This window comes from Mus caroli, chromosome 19 (genome assembly GCF_900094665.2).
Source record: "Mus caroli chromosome 19, CAROLI_EIJ_v1.1, whole genome shotgun sequence".
Lineage (NCBI taxonomy): Eukaryota > Metazoa > Chordata > Mammalia > Rodentia > Muridae > Mus > Mus caroli.
This window is the reverse complement of record NC_034588.1, coordinates 20,872,829-20,893,173: the sequence shown is the minus strand read 5'-3', so window position 1 is coordinate 20,893,173 and position 20,345 is coordinate 20,872,829. Positions and strand designations below refer to the sequence as shown.

Here is a 20,345-nt window from a genome sequence, read left to right as displayed (position 1 = left end):
TACTAGTCATTTCATCAGTTTTATTTTCTTTTTATGAGGAACCTCCACACTCTTTTCCATAATGGTTATACTTAATCACCTTCCCCAATTGTATGCAAGCATTTCATTTTTTATGTTTGCCACCATCTTCCCCCTGAAAACAGCCATTCTAATATGAAGTGAAAGACAGTGTTGTTAAAAATGTCATTTTATTCTTTAATGGAAAAAGTCATTAAAATATGAAACACCACAAATTTGCATGCCATCTTCACACAGAGACCACGCTAATCTCTGTATCATTCCAATTTTAGTGTATGTCCTGCTGAAGCAAGCACAAACCATTATGGTTTTAGCTTGTACTGATTATACTTGGCAATGTTAAACACTTTGACACTTATCTATTGGTCAGTTACATAACTTTGAGATTTGGATTATTTGCCCAGTTTTAATTGGACTATTTGAAGTCCTACTATGAATTTACTTCCATACACATTATTATTATTATTATTATTATTATCCCATTATCAGTTGCAAGGTTTACAAATATTTTCTATCTTAATCTACTTTGATAAAAATATCTTATGGTGGGTAATTTAGAAATACCACAAATATATTGTTCATAATTTTGGAGGCATCAAAGATTCTGTAGTAAAGGGTCACTTTCTGCTTCAAAAAGTTTGTTGCTGTGTTGTCTTATGATGTAAAAGTAAGCTGGTTCCCTGAAGCCTGTTCATGCTAGTCCTCTCCTGATCATAGCAGCGTAACTGTAAAGCACTCATGAGAATTCTCTCTCAAAGGCCCAACCTTGTAATACCATCATCTTGGTGGTTAGATTTCCATGACATTTTCATTCTGTAGTCTGTCTCCTTACTCGGCTGGTTCCTTTGCTGATAAGTACTGTATTTTCATGTAATCCCACTGGCCTGTTTTTAACTTTTGTTCTCTGTGATTTCAGGGTTATATTGGGGGCGGGGGTTGCTAAGAGCTCTCACCTGATCTTTGCTTTACTAGTTAGTGTCCAGGTGTCTCATTTAAGTCCCTCAGATGTTTGAGTCACTCTGGATACAGTCCTGCTTCTTACACCCTGGGTGCTGATCCCTTATGGGTTCATGTAACCGAATATGGGAGTCACAACTGTGAAAGTGTTCAGAGTATGCAACCACCAAATCAAAATCAAGCAAGTAACAAATCCTGTGTCCCTGGCAAAGCTTGGCTAGGTTTCATCAAACAAATCCACTAGACTTGGAGCTGAATCAGACCTGAAGCACAGCCTCGCTCTGCAGGGATCATCACAGCGCACAGAGCTGACCCGGGCTGCCTCAAGCATGGAAGTTCAGGATGGAGGTCACTGTGATTCTTACTGGAACAGTTTTCTGCTCTTTAGAAACAACAGTTTATTTGCAGAAAACAATGAGTTTAATATTTTTTCCTCATCTTCATTCTCCAGCATGCAAATTTGGATTAGTATATCCAAATTATATGTATTGCTAAGGTTTCATTTAAAACAATTTGTTCAATGAACTCAGGGTATGGTGTCTCAAACCCTTAATCCTAGCACTTTTGGGGCACAGGCATCTAGGGTCCCATGAATTTAAAGCCAACCTGGTGCACAAAGGGAGTTCACATCAACCACACTGGAAAAAAAATCTATCAAAAATGAAACCTTTGTATGTTATTTTGTACTGCATAGTTAGGTGGATTGCTCAGCACTGATGGTAGAAAACCAAAGTATCAACCAACTCTGGAAAATACTGGAGATGCTCTATAACCCATGGTATCAAATACTCAGGTGAGATCTAACTCTTGATAAAAAGTAAACACATCCCATCTCATTAAGATGCAAAATTGCTTTTATCTTTAATAAATGGAAACACTGTATATATACCAGAGAACTGTGGGAAATAAACCTATTATGTAAACCTACCAGTATATACCTATAAATATCTCAAGGGAAAGAAAACCCTGGTGTTGTGGCATCTGATAAATCTTTAATGTCCTTTATCTTCTTCAGATGGATGAACATCTACTTTCTCTGCATAATTTATTAAGGAGGATATCCTCCCCACCCCCCATGGTGTGGTCTTGGTACCTTTGTTGAGATCCATCTGGAAATAAAAGCATAAGCTTAGTCTGATGTCTTCAACTGCTAACAGCTTAACTTTGATTAAAAACTCACTTTTACCTTCCCCCATCTGTTTTTGATGCAACCACTTACATCTTCTATGGTGTATCCACTGACAAATCGTAATAGCTATCATTGCAGTTTTCTCCATTATTTCTCCATTTTCACAGCACTGTCACTTGGAACCCCATCAGGCCTAAAAGCAACGGTCTAGTCAACAATTGTCTGAAATTTCTAAAACTGTGAGCCAAAGTAAATCCTTCATCTCCCTATCATAGGCATTTCATCTTTCTTCAAATTTGGGGACATTTGCAACCACTGTGACCCCAACATTCCATTTGTCTTTGCACTCTTTTCTTCAACTGTGTCTTCCATTACAGCAAGCCTGGTAAGGCCCCAGTGCTCTGCTGACTTGCTTTCCTTCTTCTAGCTGCTCTGCTGACTCCAGTGAGCCTGGTGAGGCCCCAGTGCTCTGCTGACTTGCTTTCCTTCTTCTGCTGCTCTGCTGACTCCAGCAAGCCCAGTGAGGCCCCCAGTGCTCTGCTGACTCCAGTGAGCCCGGTGAGGCCCCAGTTCTCTGCTGACTTGCTTTCCTTCTTCTGCTGCTCTGCTGACTCCAGAAAGCTCAGTGAGGCCCCAGTGCTCTGCTGACTCCAGAGAGCCCGGTGAGGCCCCAGTGCTCTCCTGACTTGCTTTCCTTCTTCGAGCTGCTCTGCTGACTCCAGAAAGCTCAGTGAGGCCCCAGTGCTCTGCTGACTCCAGCGAACCTGGTGAGGCCCCAGTGCTCTGCTGACTTGCTGTCCTTTTCCTTCTCCTGCTCATCCACTTGGTTACTGGGAACTGAGCTTTTTCCAAGTTTACCATTCTCCCTACTTAGTCTACTATTTGCAGGGATGAGGTGCTGAAGAGATGGCTCAGCAGTTAGCAGTACCTACTGCTCCCTCAGATGACCTCAGAGTTACATTCCGAGCACACCAGGAGGCTCACAACCACAGGTTAACTCCAGTTCCAGTGAATCTGATGCCCTCCTCTGGCCTCTGTGGATACCTGCACCTCCTCTCCCTCCAAATACATGTAATTAAAAATGAAATAAAAAGCTTTTTTTTTTTTTTAATTCAGACCTTTTTTTTTGGTGGATTATCATAATGAAAATTTTCAGTCTAAACTGCAGAACTTTAAACCCTCTTTTTGTTCATAGTTCTCCTGTTTTCTTCAATTAAGTCTGGTCACTTCAGAACCAATTTACAACAGCTGCTTTAAAGTCTTGCTGAGTATGTCTATTGTTTGGCTGTTCTCTGAGACCATGTCTGGGACCTATTTTTCTTTTAAGCCCAGGCATAGACTATACTGTTTCTATCTGTGCTTGGTAATATTTTGGTTGAAAGGTGGGTATTTTGTAAAATGAGCCAGCTCTGTTTCTCCACTATATTCCCAAGCTTGCTGTGAAATTGTTGTTTGTCACCCTTCTGGAAGCATTAAGGTCTCATTTTCTTTGTATCCAGTGAAGTCTTTCAATGGCGCAGAGGCCAGGCGGGGCAGATCTTTGAACTGACAGGCTTCCATTTTGTATTCCATGATAGATTTCCTGCATTCTGTCAGGAGGGTCCCAGCTCTGTCTTAGCCTTTCTGTCTTTCTTGTGAAGAACCTGAGGACAGAGCAGCCTTCCTCTCAGGTCTTCTTTGAATGTGTGTGTAACCATACAGTGCATGAGACCTCGGCTTCTCCACTTTATTTTTGAAATGCACACTTATTGGTACCCTTTTGTTTCTTTCCTCACAAAAATGTTTGCCTTCCTCATTGTAAATCTGTTCCCTTATTTCTTTCTAGATTTACGGACTAGGCCGTTTGGTCCACATCCTGGTTCATTTAAAGTTCCCTTATTTCTTTCTAGATTTACGGACTAGGCCGTTTGGTCCACATCCTGGTTCATTCAAAGTTACCTTTGTGTGAGGTAGCCACAGTAGATCCTCTCTCCATGTGGACACAGCAGTAGTTATCATTTAACTTGCCTAGTGAAATGGCATGGTGCCGTGGTCAGGACAAAAACTAACAGAACATCTAAAGGCCTGTTTCTGGACTCTTGTTTGGTTCCATTGGTCTGTTTATGTAGTCTTATGCTGCTATAGTTTAATTATTGTGGCTTTACAGTGCGCTATCCCTTTGACAAGAATGCTTTAGCTAGGTGATGGAGAGATGGGTCAGTAACCAAGAATACTTGCTGTTCTCCCAGAGGACCTTGTTTTACTTCCTAGCATCCACGTGGTGGTTCGTAACCATCTGTAATTCCAGTTCCCCAAATCTGTTGACTATGGGGCACTGCATATATGTAGTACACTTACATATATGCAGGCAAAACACTCACACATATAAAATAAAAATGAATAAATCTTAAAAGATTGTTACAACTATACTAAATTCTTTTTATTGCTATATATTTTTGTAAACATCATTGTTTATTTAGTACCCACTTTACACAAACTATTATCAATAGAATATTTATGTTTTTACCAGCTTTACAGTACAATTGACATATAATAAATGAAACAAAACATATATACAACAATTAATAAGCCTTTACAAATATATTTGTGAAACTAATACCACAAGATAACGAACATATCCGTATTTCCATATAACCTGCCCATGTCTGTGAAAGAAAGTCCATTGGAGTTGACATGGTATTGAATCTATAGATCAACAATGGAAAAATAGTTTCTGTATTTTCTAATTATGAATAGGGTACCCTTGATTTCTTCAAAGTTTCTCTCACTTAATAATCAGAAGTGCTATCCAAGTTCATGTGTGTATGTGAAGACGTTTTCACTGCACAGATAAAATAAACAAAGAACCCAAACAGTGACGTCTGCATCCCTCATCTTATTCTGGCCTCAGTCAGGACGCCACTGTCTTCAGGATTTTCGCATTTTATTTCTAATTATATGCACATGTGTAAGTCTGTAGGATATGTGCACATGAGAGTCTCTGGGCAAAGAGGCTACAAGGGGGTTTTGGATCCCGTGAGGCGGGCGCTACAGATGGAACTGGGAATCAAGGTCAGTGAGCTGTCAGCTGCTGAGCCGCCTCTCCAGCCCCTTCCTTCTTTGCCCTCTTCTTAGATGTCGGATTCTGATTTTAAGGCTTTACCTGAGTAGAACTGTGTGTGTGTGTGTGTGTGTGTGTGTGTGTGCACAGGGTGTGTATGTGTACATGTGTGTATTTACCTACAGTCCTCACCATGCTTTACTTAAAATTCTTATCAATCACAAGGATAATTTCAATGTTCCTCTTCGAAAGTGTTTTTTGTTTTTCTTAATCCTTTTCCTTAGCTACTTTGAAGACCTTTTCCATTAGTGTTCTGGTTTAAGTAGGCTTTCCTATTTACACTAGAAAAACAACTATTTTTTTCACCAATAATTTTACTCCTGTTCAGTAAGTTAGTTCTTTAATAACTGAAAAGAAAAATTTTAAAACTTGTTTTAAAAAAGCTAGGACCTTACTTTATATACAGTTTTCTAACTTCCTCCAAAAGTGAAATGAATTGTAGGCTATTTCCCACACAATCTGGCACTCTTAGCGGTTTGCCCAACCCAGTGTCGGTTTTTGTGATTTCCTATTGCTGTAAGTGCTATATAGAATGCCTTCATGTTTACCCCCATGGCATCACTGAATTAACGGAAGCATATCATATAATGGACACAGATCAGATGTCTTCAGAGAACTGGAGATTTCCCGTCGAGGGACCAAAGTAGAGGGTAATATTACAAAATTTATTTGGAAATAAAACAAATGGGTGATTAACAGGTTTACCAACCCCATTTATTAAATGATCTAATTTTCTTTCAAAATTGTGTCTGCTTAGATCACTAGCAACTTAAAAAAAAAACAAACAAACCAAACCATCAAAACATGACAGCTCGCTAGCTCCTGAGACAGGAGGCAGCCCTTTCACTGTGATTCCCAGAGGAATATGAAGCCTTTTGTGACTCCGAGTACTTTGATACTGAACACGTAGACTTTAAAGCATTAAATTCTGTCTATCCTGGAGGCTAATATTACTCAAGACTCTCTCTGTGGAGGAACATCTGCTGACCATTGATTTCTCTGAGGCTCTGAAGAGGGAGCAAGCAGCCCTTCATTTCCTGCTATCCTTTCACATGACACACGCAATAGGGTGACTCGCATGTAAGAACACTGTGGCTTAAAGCTGATACCCAGCCTGGCCACTGGGAAAGAGTGCCTGGGAGACAGGAGCTACGTTGTTTGTTCATGTCGAACATGGACTTGCTTTTCTTTTGAACATAATGCAATGCTAAAAGTAAAACTCTTTTTGAAATGACAGCACAAAGAAAGCGCTGCATGTGCTGAGTGCAGAGCAGCAGCAAACGACCCTCATACTGACTCAGCCGGCTGGCGTGCCAGCCACGACTGGCACGAACCATGCATTTGGAGAAGCATGCTGTGAAACACGATGGTTTCCCAGAGATGCATTTTTCTAATACCAATTCTGTCATATTTATACTGTCTGACTACTAATCTAAATTAAGACTGTCTTTAATAAACTACTTTCTCTACCACATTAGTTACAACAAACAAACACCCTGCTCTTTGGAATGATGCAAACATAAACTGCACAGCCTGCTTCCTATACAAACATGCATTGATAATAGCATATCATTGCTAACGCAGTCAGTGTTGTTAACAAAGCCTTCTCCACAAACAACCTTCTGAAGTACTAAAATCTGAGTGAAATAAATATTCACTTCCCTGGCTACTTTTCTGGGTCCATCTAGAGGCTTCTTCATGAAGTGTAAGTAGCTGCCACTTCTTGCTTACAGCACAGACACTGTGTAAGACTAGTAACCTCGCACGTTATACCTTCGCTTGAATACATAAAAATAAAGTATATCTGGACAGAATATCTTTCCTAAGTCAATCTGTCACTGTTAATATACTTTAAAAACAACAATGTAGTTTCTCTGAGTTTGATTTTTAATGTTCTATGCTTTGTATATATATGATAGTCAGTTGTCAGGTTTTTTTTTTTTTTTTTTTTTTCAGACAATAGTTCATCCATTTAACACAATCAAAGCAGTCAGCCGGGCATCTTGACAGATAACCGCAGCCAAGTTTAACAATCATGGAGATGAAACACACATAGCGCTTGCTTTAGGAGAGGTAATGTTTACTTAGACATCATCAAAGACAACACTGTTTCCATATTCTACAGAAATACAGTAATTTACAGCTGGTTTGGTACATGGCCACATGTTAAAAAAACAATTCTAATGGGAAAAGAAGTGGTTCAACTTATTTCTCTGCCATTTACCACGATTCAATCGGTACATCATTATGTTCTGGCAGACAGCTGCATAGATTAGAATCCTAGGGCTGCTGGTTAATATACATCATTATATAACAAGAATAATGGGAAGCAAACAAGTACGGATATGCAGTAAGCATGCAACTCAAGCTATGTTGAAGAAACAGGACAGACTTTAGTGAAGACTGAAGACTCACTATTCTGCCGTCGGTACTTTACAGCAATCCTAGAGGGATTTTGCATGGCACAGGATTTCTTCTTCAAATAATGCTTGGCAAATTAGATCAGATTGATCCAATTTCTAGAGCAAAGTTAACTTAAAATGAAGGAAAACTTCATTAGATTTCTTTCTAAACAATCCTTAAAGGATCAAAATTTCATGTCCATTTGTCACCTCCAAATTTAAACAGATTCATACTTTGTAGCCTATAAATCTGCATTGCGTCTGCAGCAGCAGCCCCTGGCCACACGTGGAGCCTGAGGGCATGAAACATGGCTGCAGTGGAGGGGCAGCGTGAGTGCAAACCACACATTGAATTGTGAAGACTAATATAAAGGGAGAAAAGGCGCTAGATGGCTCCTTAATTTTGTTACATTGATGAATGTTGAAAGAGTGTTTTACTAGATTAAGTTAAATAAGATATGTTATTAAAAGTTAATTATATGTCTTAAACATTGCTACTAGGAAATTGTAATACCTTTGGGGCTCACATTACATTTCCATTGAACACCCAGCTATCGACAATACATGATATGTTAATCTTAGAATTTACATTTAATCTTAGCCAAAAGTCCAAGTGATAATCTTAGAATTTAGCATAATTTAATCATCCTGGGGTACTAAACCCCAAAATACCACAAGTGTACTTTGCACACACCTTTGTACAAAAGTTTTTCTTATTCCCATCCAGAATATATACTTTAGCTGTAAAGAACGCATGAGTTTTAATCCTTTTAAAACTGTGGGTTGCTATACTAAGAGCTAAAGGAACTTCGATACAGACTGCCATACCAGGCAGAGTGGTATCTACCAGTGAAGACAGCTGTTTCCAGCAAAACAAGCAGTCACACTAATACTTAATGTCTGGGATCTACAGTGTACCGTGATTACACTAATGTGTCCAGTGTTAACTATAGCCCACTGACTGCTCTTTTTGGAAAATCTACAAGCAATGTAAACTAACACCGATGGTGAATTCTGATAGTAGAATATACAGTATCTGAGATCTTTCTCTTCAGTGGAAGTCCCATAGTTTTATAATGTTGAAATAAGCAATTAACTAGCATACAAAGCCTGGAGTTTAGAAAAAGTAATTTCTGTACTTTTGAAAAGTCCTCCTCTTAGTTTTTATAGCAGTATATAAATATTTGGCATACTTAGACACCTTATTTTGTATTGTTTCCAGCTCAGAAACAGTAATGTGATCTAGTCTAGTGTACACCCCATTACTCTTCTAGAACAAAATACAGCAAAAGTACAAAGTGACTACAGCCAATACACGACCATGCACCAGGGAGCTCACCAGAGGCCAAAGCAGAATCACACTTGCACTACACTTGGATCCTCACAGGTTAGGTAGGAATGTCTGTTTCAAAACCGTCTAATCTTTTACATTAGGTCAACTCAGAATAGGTACTCAAACTAAACTACAATGCCATTGATAAAAAAAATTCTTCCTCATGTCAAATATATTCTGAGAAAATTATATGAAGTTACTCAGCCTAAGTTCCCATGATGATCATTATCACCTTTAAGACAATGCAAAGCAACTAGAATTAGAGAGAAATGAAATAAAGTATAAAGTCCTGGATATGCCAATATATAAAGAGCAGCATGGTTCTGCATCTGCTGACACCTTGAGGCATTTATTAAATGTGCCTCTTACAGGGCGATACTGCTCAGACTTCTTCTAACTCTTGTTTTCATGCCATGGTTCTGTTAAATAATATCTTTATTATGTTTCTAAATCCAGCCTAAACAAACAAGTGTAATAATTCATGTCATGGAATAGCATTTTTCACTGTGTAACGTATCACACTACAAATATATTCCTCAGTGAAGAGATGGCAACCGTCTCCGTGGTGAGAGCTAAGTTAGTCTGATGCTAGAGCAATAGCTAAGTACTTATTGACTGAGCTGTTGCTATCTGCACCCCATCTATATCACTTCTGTAACCAACACAAAGCCACCTGCCTTAAATGCATGGCATTGGATGTGAGGACAGACGACTGCTTCTAGGGGATGCTGGAGTGTCCTGGGAGTAGTCGGCACATTGCACCAACCTCACATGTATTATGCATCACTTCACTGCCATCAGCAGAGCATGTGTTGCCTGCTCAGTGCTTTTAGGAAAGTGATTGCTAGGCATGAAATAAAGGCTAAATCCTTAATATTGGAGAAAAACAGAATAACATATAAACATACAAACCACCAAACACATAATCAGTTTTCACAAATATTTAAATGGGTAAATGGCCACATGTCAGTTTCCAACTTTACTGGAGGAGGCTGTCTGTCAAGAAAATTGTCTTAAATTAAAATACTTTGAGCAAATATGAAAATAAAAATTCATTGCATAAAATCTTTTGTGTAAAAAAATCATGTAAGCCTGAGCTCTAGATCTTGGTAGATGTATGTATGTGCATACGCACATGCATGCGCACACACACATTTAGATACTTAAAAAGAACCTCAACTTTGGTTGCAATGTTATACAATTGTGTATCTTGCCTTATATATTTAAACATAATGTATATTTCATATAAAATTGTATAGTTCACCCATATGTGGGCAATGCTAAGATAGAGATATGCTAATCATATTCCTTCTCCAGCATTTATCAGTTCTGATTTGTTAATTTCTCACAATATGCACAGCACTATGTGATATACTGAACCTGTCTGTCTTGCATCTTACACTTGCAGAGAAAAAGAAGTCTTAGGAAGCAAAACAGCTGTCAGTTTGCAAAACAACAGTGACTCTTCTCAATACGATTTTTAAAGGCTGAGAACATCAACTGAAACAAAACATAATCTCCTCCACTTCCCCACGTAGAACCAACACAGATATTCTCTTCTTAGCAACAGTTTTGATAACAGTCTCACTACAACTACAGGACAAGTGGCAAGATGGTCCGTATTAGATTTTGCACACTAATAGCAATCTAATTAGCATATTTTGCCTTTTCTTTTTGGCCACAGAATATAAAATGTTGTTCTAAATTGGTTAAATCTTCTGCACCCTGAGATTAACAACAGACTAATAAACATCAGGGTCAGCTTTGTGGCTCATGCTCTTGTTCAGAAAGCATGACCTATATACAGCTAACATCCTTTGAAGGTCACTGTTTCTTCAGCCAAGCAACTTAACTGCCTTTTCTTTTTAAACCACCAGCCTCTAGTTGTTTCGTGGTGACAGGGATGGCCTGAGAGGGTCAAGATGTAGGGAGCCTGAGAATTCCCCTCCCACCCTAAAGCCACACAGGAGACACTGGTTTATACATCAATTATGAACACAAAATAGAGATGTATTATTCAAGAACTCTCTGCAAAGCACTTTGGAATATTTACTATATATTTTTAAGAAACCATAAAGAAAACTATATGCTATCATGAACTATGACAGGCCTCTCCTCCCCTTCCACACACAAATTCACAAAACTTGAAATTTCATTTGAGTATTTACCTTTTCTTTTGGTATTAGCCAGTCCCATTTTCCCCCTTTTAACTATCCTACCCCCATGTCTGAATTTGGGAGAAAGGCATGTTCTTAGAATAAGGCAAAGGGTCACTTGGGACAACACCTCTGTCTCTCTCTCTCTCTGTCTCTCTCTCTCTCTTGGCAGTTTATCGTGTGCCTGCTTCTCTTCAAGCATAGGCTACACAGCTTTTGTGTCTTCAATTGTGCACACACTGCCCTGTAATTATGATGCCTCTAAAACTCACAATGTTAGCTGTCTGAGAGACAGAGAATTAATTCTAACTCTTGGTGTTCTTGGTAGGGTACAAAAAATTGCCAATTAATGAAATATAAATCAAAAGATCCTACCTTCACCAGTCAGTATATTTCACTGTGACACAATACACTGATAAAATTTCTACACTTTTACTCCCTAAACACAAGAGTTCAGTATAAGATAACCTTGTATCACACATTAAAGTTAGAAAGGCACTCAAGTTAACACAATGTACAGTTATTTTAAAGAAGACATTAGATGACAGTATGTGGAGTTCTTGGGGTAGTTTTTTCTTGCTTACTGCTTCAATGAAACTGAGTTTGCTGAAAATTTCCGGTACCCCACCATGCTTCTCTAATAAGCATGAGCTCATTACAGACTATGTGTGACAGGGGTGGGGGAACAAAGACATTGCTTGCGTTTGCAGTTTCATTTTAGACAAAATTTTTACAGTGTTAAAAAATTTAGAATAAAACATTTAAAATTTAGAATAAAACATTTAAAATTTTTAAGGTAAAATTTTTGAGTAGGAAAATAACAGTAAACCCAAAAAGCTTTTCGGAGGAAGAAAAAGGGGACAGATTATTCACTCTTCATTTTACAGCTGAATCATCCCTAACCCCATTAGGGAGCCAACTGAGAGGCTCCCTCCCTGGTGGTTCTACTCTCAAGTTGCATTTGGCTCATGTCACACACCATCTTGTGCTGAATAAAACTGCAGGACTGACTATCTGTACACACACACACACACACACACACACACACACACACAGAGTGTAAACTGGGAGGAGCTGAACATTACTGAACTAACATTGTCTACCACAGATGCATTCTACAGACCACTGCACATAAACTCAAAAGCTCGCTTCTGCATTGTATGTTACATAGCCCTTATTTGAAACTATAAGTGGCTTCTGGTGATAATCTGTACACATTTACTTCTATGACTGATAATAAATCTGAGCTTGAGCCTCAGCACCAGCAAAAACAAAGAGAAAAGTACTAATGACATGTATAGCTTAAGTTAGAGCTGTGCCATACGAGTAAGAAAGGGTGATGAAAGTCTGGCCCAAAGCTTCTATAGGAAGGCATAAAACCCTTAGGCTTACAAAACGACTCACACAGGCAGGTTCAAGGAGTCCCTACAAGGTCCACAGTTCAAGTTGGGGATCAGGATGATTCCTGCACAAATGCACATCAACAAGTCTCTAAAGGCCAAGAATTATCTCAGCTGATCAGATGTGCCTCTGGTGCTGTATGCAAGATCTGCTCTCCAACACTGTCTAGTGAAAGAAAACAATAATAATCCTATCAAGTGGATCTTATTGACTGAGGATTTTTAGTGTATATAAAGAACAGCTAGGAGAATTCTAGCGCTCCACCTCACAGCTGAGCGGTAACAAATCTAAACAAGGTAATGAAGACAGCAAATCTAAATCTCAATGATTTTTACACATGGGAGCTCTCCTTAAGAACTGCAGAGCTAGCCCACATCACTCACTTATAACTCATTAATTTCCTGATCATTATTCCATCATTTATGAACAAGAACAATCTTTCCCTTCTTCAAAGAGCTAATTAATCATTAATAGATAGTTACTAAGTCCTTTTGATATGCAAGGCATATGAATATAATTGGGCAATACACTTACCAAAATAGACTTTAAAAACAAAGACATGTAGGGCAGGGTTATGGTGAAGATCATGGATCTTACTGCTTGTTGTGTGTCAGTGGTTTTCTTAATCCAGAGGAGTAAAATCAGATGCAATGTGCCAATCAAACTATCTTTTCCTTCTAACAGTAAGATATGTGTTGAAGAATATGACTAAACAAGCCCCTAATAGACATATTTTCTTTTTCTACTGCATGAATTCATTTGGTCAAAGACACAGTAGCTTGCTAGTAAAGGTGAATGCCAAACACTTAGGGGAAAGTTACAGGGAAATCCTAAGTCCTGTGAATGAACACTCAAAAATGCTAATTTCAGAAATAATGTAGCATAGAAAACCCACACAGAAACAGGATCTTTTCGCTATTTGCATTTTTACTACCTACTTCCAACTTTACTAGGAAGATGCAATCACGGTATATTAGAGGACTCTACGGCTTTAGGAAGGTGTGGGCTGAGCCTTAGAAGAAGGCATCTGACACCTAGATGATCAAGATGCTGAATAGGAGATATAAAAAGGCATGAAGCACTATAAAAATTTAGCTGATGTTCATAAGGCATAGCCTATGTTCATGTTCTGACACATACTATATCAAAGATAAGCCCTATTACTTGGGACATAAGACGGATGCTGAGAAGAGAAGGTAAGACTGAGTCGAGATAGGGTGTGGCCACAGGAGCTGCATGTCATTCCTGTCACCTCTCAATCTCAGAGGACCTAAACATCATGTAATGGTTTTTCCTATAGAGGTTCATGTAGAACCTGAGGTATTTAATGATTCAAAATATGCTTTGTATATAGTAGGTTGTGGAATTATGTTCAGAATGGCAAATATATTATCATCTAAATAATAAAGGTAGTAAAAACAACTTTGCCCCCAAAGAGTAAGAAAGATCTATCTCCTGGGGCCAGTAGAAAATTTTCTTCATGGTTTCCTAAGTGTCACCCAGCCAAGCAGTCTGCCACCCAATAAGACCATGATGCCCAAGTAAAAGTCTGTTCTTTTCTCTTAATGCAGTATGTCTAACTCAAGTACAAGAGTCCACCAGAGCAAGGAAGGAGGGGTTTGCCTTTCCTTCTGTCCCTCCACCTGCAATGCACATAACCAAGCTTGAGAAAGGAGAGCACGCCAAACATGATGGCTTGGCTTATTTCTGCAATCACAGCTTGCATTTTGCACATACACAGGATCCGAGCTAGCTAGTGTTATGTCAATCTGATCCTAGCTAGAGTCATCTGAGACGTGAGAACCTCAATTGAGACAGTGCTCCAGAAGATCCTGCTGTAAACAAGCCTATAGTGGATTAATTAGGCATTGACGAGAGAGGGCCCAGATTGCTGTAAGTGGTGTCACCCCTTGGGCTCCTAACAAGAAAACTGTACAAGCAAGCCATAGAGCAAGACAGTAAGCAGCACTCCTCTATGGCCACTGCCCCAGCTCCTGGTCACGGCATTTCATTACAGCAATAGGAACCCTAACCAAGACAGCCATGAAAAGGGAATTTGAGAGGGACACCTTTTACTCATACTCCCTGTGTTTATAGATAGGTATTAAGCTATTATAACAGTAATAATAGCTTCTGTTGGCATCCCTGAAAAAAAAGAACATGAGAAAAAAATATGGGCCAGTGAGTGATGGAAAGTAGGGAATGGACTGGCAAGGTAAGAGAAGGCGTACACACAGAGGAATCACGGCTCATCTGAAGGGGTGGATGTCAGAAGAAAGGAGACTGGACCCATTCCCACCCAACTTCTCCAGCCTTGAGAGCACAGCCCTTGTTGCTGAGACAGAGCTACAGTGTGGACTTTGGTACTTATCCCTGATGAATTCAGTATCAAAGAGCGGTGTTTCATTTGAAAAGTAAAAACTGAACTAAATGCTCAAAACCCGTCTTCCTCCCTAGATTTTTGCCAGTCAACTCTGACTAGCCACTTGACAAAAAACCTTGCAGTTTATCCAGTATAACCTCAGTAATTCTTTATTTACTTCTTTAAAAAAAAAAAAAAAAAGCTTTACAGGACTACATTTCTATGTCCCACTTTCATGAGTGACTTTAGAAGGAAAAAAATTAGTAATAACTAAAAATGGCATTTGTGGGTTTTTTTTAAAAAAGAATTTATTTTATAAGGGCTGACTTGCTGTTTTGGCATATACCAAATGTGAGGTAAAAACAATCTATCAAAACTAGTAATAAAAATAATTTTTCAGTACTACAATTACATAAACTCTTAAATTAGTTTAGTTTCTTTTAAATAATCATTTAAAAAATAGATTACATTGGAAGCAATTTTTTTTTTTTTATATATAAATTCCAACCCTCCTGGCTTTGGTTCTGAGTGGATAACGGGAGAACACGCTTGAGAGGGAAGTGGCTGACGTCCTCACATCCACCCGTGTAGCCATTGTGTTCTCAGAACTGCAGTCAGCGCAAGTGCTTCTGCGAATGTATTAATATTCTTTAGCTGAACTGCAAAATAAATGTTCAATGTTTAAAGAAACTATCTATGTAGCAACTGAACAGAGGTGGGCAAAGTATGTAAGCCAATCTCAAGAGACAAATGAGAAGCCCAAGGATGGACCTAGAGAGCCATGGGTCAAAGAGGAAAAAAAAAAAGAATTAAGACTCTATTTAGTAGGAAGGAACTATACGATTATCTCATACCCAAAGGAATGCCGGCTCTTAACAAAATAAATAAAACCAAAGGTTTCTTATAGACTTTTAAGCTACAGATGAAGAATACAGCTAGCCAGTCAGTCCATGCAACTATGGCACTGAGAAAAAAAGCAATATTGCACTAAAGGGAATTTCTTAGGATGAATCACCCCTTTCACTGACTCAGAGTCACCAGCCATTTCCTGTATGCATTGGCATACCTGACTTGCTCTACGTTCCGACAAGTGGACAATACTTGATCAATAAACCTGTGCTCCATCTCCAGGCCTAGGGAGTCTGGAGCTGGGGTCCGCTTCAGGCGCTTGGTTTCCTGGGAATAGCCTTGCTTGCTAGAGTCACTCAGTCCATCCACTTCCATTGCCTGAGATAGTTGAGGGCTTGTTGGAATCTGGAGCGAGTCATTCAAAGCGCCCCCAGAGCAGTCTGCAGGTGACAGGTGAGTCACGTTGGGAGGGAGCCTGCCATTTAAGTGATGCTGAAGGTAGAAAATGTGCCGCCTGCAATGGGGGTGGGGTGGGAGAAAGAAAATCATGACAAAACTCAAAATTCTCAGGTGAAAGAAGGTGATTACTAATAAACAGTATTAGCTCACACCCATTTCACAATCCACAACTGTCTGCAGGAAAAGAAACTGACGGAGATCTCAGGATCTCCCCCCTTGCCCAGGCTGGTGCGTGAGGAAACTGCACTGCTCTAAGGGCGTTTCAATAAGCATTCACTTGGATCACTGAGTTTTAGTTCTAACTCTAACATGAAGTAGAAACAGTCCAGGCTCAATATTCACCATACATTATTATATAAAACAAAATACCAACGTGATTTAGAATCTTACAAGTAATTAAAAACAAGGTAGAGCAGACAGTTCCTCCGGATACAGATGGGTTCATGACCTCTACCTAGTCCTTTCTGAGGATATCTCTGCTGCACTTGTTCCTTTGTTTGTTTATGCACAAGTGTGTGTGTGTGAAAGAGAGATGTGTGTGTGTGTGTGTGTGTGTGTGTGTGTGTGTGTGTGAGAGAGAGAGAGAGAGAGAGAGAGGTGTGGATACAGGAGTCAGTTTTCTCTCTCCACCATGTCCCGTGTTTTCAGTTAAGGGAGAGAACTTACGGCATCAGGCTAGTTGGCAAGCACCCTTACTTGCTGAACTGGCCCACCAGTCCCTAGTCTTTTTTTAAAACTAGACTACACCCACGGTGTCTTATTGAAGATTTCTCCTAAACTTCCACTTTAGTCTTACTTATCAGTGTTCAGCAGAGGTGTGCTGGGTTCTGAGCAAAGCACATAAAAGATACTATTCCTATTTTCAATCAAGGGACAGTCTGGAATTGCTTATTAAAATGAAAACCTGCTCTGCATAATACCCAAACAGCTTTCCCAGGGTGCACACCTGCTACACAAACTACGACGTGACATATGACAGGTTCTAAGCTGTCACACCTCGTCATTCATTCAAGGGCTAAGGCCTTAAATATCAGCATTTTAAGTTGAGGTCTTGCTATTGGGATGAGGAAATACAGCAGAACAGCAAAGTCTCTAAACAAGAGCCTCATGTCCTGTCTTCCTTAAAACCCTACAACCAGAGTGCTTTGCTGTGAAAAGACCATTGTCTACTCTTGAACATTCTAAAAAATGAAAGATAACTTCTGCCTTCTAAATGTACTTGGTATGGATTAGCAGCTAACAGACTAAGCAGCCATGAGCAAGAGTAGACTGGAGAAAGGTGTGGGGTCTCAGCTGACTTAGGAACTACAGTTTTTACAATCCTTTTCCTTGACTAGCAAAGACAAGTCTTTTGTTCTAAGCTGACTCCTATGACCTGAAGCAGACTTTGGATTTGTAAAGATTGAGATACTTCCAAATAAAGATCCAAGTAACTGGAGCAATGTGTTAGCTCCCCTGGACCTCATTCCAACATGAACTTTATAATATCAAATATACTCAAAATCCAGGTTAATAAAATGGCTGGCTGTTCTATTTGTTATTATACTTAATTAATTGGAAGATCATTAGAGTAGGGCAAAGATAAAGCTTACCTTCTATCCCACGATCTAATCATTACTCTCAATCCTACCTACATCAAAATGATCTGGAAGATTTTACTTTTCTTAAAAACACATGGTAGGTAGCATTCTATCCAGGACATGCTAATGTCAGGATCTTCAAAGAGTTATGAAACATTTTTATGTTTTCTATGCTATGTTGGAAGTAATGTAGGGCACTCTGCTCTGTAGTTAGGGGTGAACCTAAACCACAGGCAGAGATGTGAGAAACCTCGAATTAACAAGGACAATGGTGATGAGATGATGACCAAAAGCCCTTCCTCATTCAACCAGGAAAACTATGGATGACCACATTTACGGACGACCACATTTACATACACAGACAGAAGTCAGATACATTAGGTTCTGCAGTTTCATACGGACACACCTAGTTAATCACAAGAAACGGGTTTTCTCTCTCTTACCTGTGACACCAAAGGGTTTCATGTCCTGGATAGGAATCAATGAGATCTGTGCAGAATTCCACCTCTTCTTCTAGAAGCTGGGCAAGATTCACACTTGGCTCCTCTGTTGAGGCTGCCGCTGCTTCATCTTTTGGCTCACTTTTCAAAGAGTTGTGCTGCGGTACAGCACTGTCTATCGTAGTCTGGCTAATCAATGACTTTAGCAAGAACTGGCGATAGTGAAATCCACTGTGGTCTGAGACATGCATGGACGCCCAGTGTTTAGTAGAAGACAGTTCATCAAGAAGGATCTTGTAGGAAGAAAAAGGGACGTGAGAAGGACATTCACAAAGGCTTTTCCTTTCTCCTCAACAATGGACAAAGCCTGCATGATGCTCTCTGGGAAGCAGAATGCAGCTAAGTTAACCAGCTAACTTCCCTCTTACTTTATAAAGCAAAAAAGGATTCTTTGTTTGTTTGTTTGTTTTTATTTTTGAGCACAGAGTTTACAGACTCATTATTCTTTGCCTTCATTACCACACTGTGGATAACCATCACCACCACCGAAAACCAAAAACTTGACCTGCTTCATTCCTGGTTCCAGGCGACGGTTTTCCGGTACTGACTGGTCTTTCCCCACATCTCACTTATCTTTTCCTTGGCAGAAGTAATCTTTCCCTCGGAACCTTCACAGTACTTGTACATTTTCACATAAACAACAGTTGCAGGTGTCTTTATTATCACTGAATTGTAAGGATGTTTCATTTTTAATATAACAACAAATTGGTAGAGGGTATTTATCAGTCCAATTGATGTTTCCATTCTCTTCTGTTCATTAGCATCAGAGTAGATTACAAAGACTTGATGAATGAACGAGAAATTTAATAAAGCCAGGGGCAAGTATAAAGGACTATGATTACTGACCTATATGGGCAAAGTATACAGTTAAATGTTTTTCATATCTTCTTTAAGGTGTTTTTTTTTTTTTTAATTGTACTTTTGATAACACAGGACCAGTCTGGTGTCAGAGTCCAGGCTGGCCTAAAACACAATCTTTCTGCCTTAGGCTTTTGAGGGCTGGATCCTTAAGTTCTGATGGGTTCCATCATAGCCACTACATTCATTTACAAAGCTATAGCTGACAAGTCTCCAAGAAAAACATTTGGCAAACCTACAGCCATTTCTACTTGAGCCTCTATCTGAAAAATATCATTAAGGCTATTATTATTTGTAAGATTCAGCCCAGTGTCTACAGGACAGTGAGTCGTCTTTAAAAGCTTTTTTTTCTTTTAGTGTGGCTTCTCAATATAGAATGATAGTCCCATGGCTATCTAAACTGAATGTATATAACATGAAAAACTTTAAGATTATTTATGACTAGATATTTTTCTATTTTAAAAAAGATTTAATTTACTGTTTAATTTTGAGGCAAGTACAGTACATAGATGAAAGTTTTTCAATAAAACCAATTTAGTTATTTTAAAACATTCTTCAGTGGGCTGGGGAGATGGCTCAGTTGGTGAAGCACTTGCCACACATGCATGAGGACCTGAGGACAGACTCCCTGTTAGGAGGGTAAAGGCAGGAGGAGCACAGAGGCTTGCTGACCAGTTAAGACTGGACACTTCAGGCCCAGTGTGAGACTTATCTCAGAAAGGTGGGGGCTGGGTAGATGTCTCAATGGAAAAGCATTTGTTCCATGAGCATGATGACCTGAGTTCAAACTCCCAGTGTCTGTAAGAAAGCCAGGCATGCCTGCATATGCCTGTAATAGGTAGATGCCAAGAACTCACTGGCTGGCCAGCTAGCCAGAAGGGTAAGTTTCTGGTCCAGTGAGAGATCCTGTAGGAAGGTAATTAAGAAAAAGAGCAATAGACAAAGCTGCTTGCCTGTTTGCTCTGGTGCACACAGGCATGCGTGCAAATAAAATGAGGGGGGGAATTGATGGGGTGGGGGAAAGCCCCCCAAATCAACCTCTGGCCTCTACATATACACATGTGCACAAATATTTCCCAGCTGGAGACTTCTTAAGGAAAACAAACCCTATGCTATTCTTCTCTCTATGTTTAAGAATGCATATCAAATCATAAAACAAACCAGAAATTTCAGAGCATTTTCTTATTTTAGGGTCCCTTTTTTCCCCTAGAATAAAATGCTATATAGGTAATTATTTAAAA

General features: G+C 39.4%; 1 protein-coding gene and 1 non-coding gene across 2 annotated transcripts in view; both read right to left on the bottom strand.

Annotated features, from left to right (window-relative positions):
- Positions 1-210: 210 nt before the first annotated feature.
- LOC115030032 lies at positions 211-314 on the bottom strand. Its single transcript, XR_003835624.1, has one exon. It is a non-coding gene; the product is annotated as a U6 spliceosomal RNA (small nuclear RNA).
- Positions 315-7,263: 6,949 nt separating this feature from the next.
- The window catches only part of Ptar1 (protein prenyltransferase alpha subunit repeat containing 1), a 41,943-nt gene continuing 28,861 nt past the window's right edge, over positions 7,264-20,345 (bottom strand). The window contains exons 6-7 of the mRNA XM_021152152.2: positions 18,190-18,479; positions 7,264-16,221 (exon numbers count right to left, since the gene is read on the bottom strand). Of these exons, the coding sequence (XP_021007811.1) occupies positions 15,879-16,221; positions 18,190-18,479 (633 nt within the window). The 3' untranslated portion in view covers positions 7,264-15,878. The remainder of the gene's footprint in view (positions 16,222-18,189; positions 18,480-20,345) is intronic.